This window comes from Palaemon carinicauda, unplaced genomic scaffold (assembly GCF_036898095.1).
Source record: "Palaemon carinicauda isolate YSFRI2023 unplaced genomic scaffold, ASM3689809v2 scaffold871, whole genome shotgun sequence".
Classification (NCBI taxonomy): Eukaryota; Metazoa; Arthropoda; class Malacostraca; order Decapoda; family Palaemonidae; genus Palaemon; species Palaemon carinicauda.
In genome coordinates, this window is record NW_027172173.1 from 65,001 (window position 1) to 66,912 (window position 1,912).

Consider the following 1,912-nt stretch of genomic DNA (forward strand, 5'->3'; position numbering starts at 1 on the left):
CAAGAGAGGCTGTAGTACAGTCAGACTGCCATCCCACTCATTCCTGGGTGTTGAGTCACCATCTTGTCATCTGGGAGCTTGCCTCTGATTGGTGGGAGCGCTCGCCGAGAGGGTATGTAGGCTAGGCAGGCTATCCTGTCGCTGATCAATTCTGTTGTGGTTGTTTATGTCTTGATCTGTTGGGTTGTCCTGGTTGGAGGCGTCATGGTTGGTTGGGTTATTTTTCCTTGTGTTGTTCCTTCGACAGGAGGGGAGGAGGAACATTTCGTGGGTAGTGTTGAGAGTCGGCTTTTCTCTCTGAATAAGAAGAGCTTCAATTATGATGTTGTTAATGTGGACGTGGAGGGCATGAGCTTTTATTGCACCTTGTTGGACATGACAAGACAGTGTATTTGACAGACGCATGGTGGCCATTCTTCTGTAACGTCCAGAGCATCCTGGAACAGGGCATAAGTATGAATAGACCACGTTAGTCTGTTTGAGAATATCCTGAGTCGGCGGGGCTGAGTTGTTCCTCATGATGAGACACCTCGTTTTGTTAGTTTGATAATAAATAGTCAACTTGACCTCTGTGTTTTTATCCACAGGGGAGACGTGACTCTTTATTATGTCTCTCATGGCCTTTTCATCCTTTTGATAATCCCGATGCATGAACCCTTTATAGCGAAGATTGATGGTAGTTGTGGTGTTCACGGTCGGTTGTTCACCCTGGTACCAGGTGTCCATGGCTAGCTTGATTTCACGGGTAACTTGTCTATTAGAGTAGCCATTGTTCACCAGGACCTAGGTGACTCGGTCGAGTTCTTGGTGTGTGGCATCCCAAGAGGAGCAGTGGAAGAGGGCTCTGCGGACATAGGCCTTGATGGTGCAGGCCTTGTACCTGGTAGGGCATTCACTGTCTCCATTCAAGCATAACCCGAGGTTAATGGGCTTAATATACACACTAGTATCAAATCCGGTAGTATTAGGAGATATGAGAACATCTAGGAAGGGCAGCCGTCCATCTTTGCTATGTTCAACAGTAAACCTCAAGCAGCTGCATTCCTCAAACGTCCTGCGGAGGGTCTCGATGTCCTGGGTAGAAGGGGCCATTATAAAAGTGTCATCTATGTATCTCACGTACATGTCTGGATGACATATTCGTGAGAAAACGCTCTCTTCAACAACTACCATATAAAAGTTGGCAAAGAGCACACCAAGGGGAGAGCCCATCGCTACACCATCCTTCTGTATATATGTGTGGCCCCTGTGTGTGGTAAAAGGGGCCTTCTTGGTACATACTTCAAGCAGAGTTCAGAGGGCCTCCTCGAGGATGTTCAGGGTTGGAGTAGAAATGTCCCTGTAGACTCTCTCTAGGATCAAGTCGATGGTCTCTCCAACAGGAACGTTAGTAAAAAGGGACTTCACATCCAGTGAAGCGATGGTGCCACTGGTGGGGGACCCTTTTAGCTTACTCAGGAACTCAGCAGATGAGGCGACACTGTACACGTTTGGAACATAAGGAGTCAGGAGGCTGTTAAGTCTTTTTGCCAGGTGGTAGGTCTGCGTCGGGCACTGGCTGATAATAGGTCTGAGTGGGTTGCCATTCTTATGAGTCTTCACATTACCATATAGGTAACAAGGGCTAAAATCCCCAGTGATGGTCTGGAAGTGGACGGCGTTTGTGGCTGCATTAATTTTTTCAATTGTCTTGTTGGCCTCTCTCTTGATCTTTCAATGCAGCCACAAACGCCGTCCACTTCTAGACTATCACTGGGGATTTTAGGCTAGGCTAGGCAGGCTATCCTGTCGCTGATCAATGCTGTTGGGGTTGTTTATGTCTTGATCCGTTGGGTTGTCCTGGTTGGAGGTGTCATGGTTGGTTGGGTTATTTTTCCGTGTGTTGTTCCTTCGGTATCAGGACAACTGCCCC

At 47.8% G+C, this 1,912-nt stretch overlaps 1 protein-coding gene across 1 annotated transcript; it reads right to left on the reverse strand.

The window, feature by feature from the left end:
* Positions 1-783: 783 nt before the first annotated feature.
* LOC137637586 (uncharacterized) lies at positions 784-1,212 on the reverse strand. The gene has a single exon (XM_068369737.1). It carries the CDS (start codon positions 1,210-1,212, stop codon positions 784-786), a length of 429 nt encoding a protein of 142 aa, XP_068225838.1.
* Between the last annotated feature and the right edge of the window lie 700 nt (positions 1,213-1,912).

What these genes read in the sequence shown, in the direction of transcription:
- LOC137637586 (XM_068369737.1), bottom strand. Translation starts at nt 1,212, where the DNA reads ATGGGCTCTCCCCTTGGTGTGCTCTTTGCCAACTTTTATATGGTAGTT.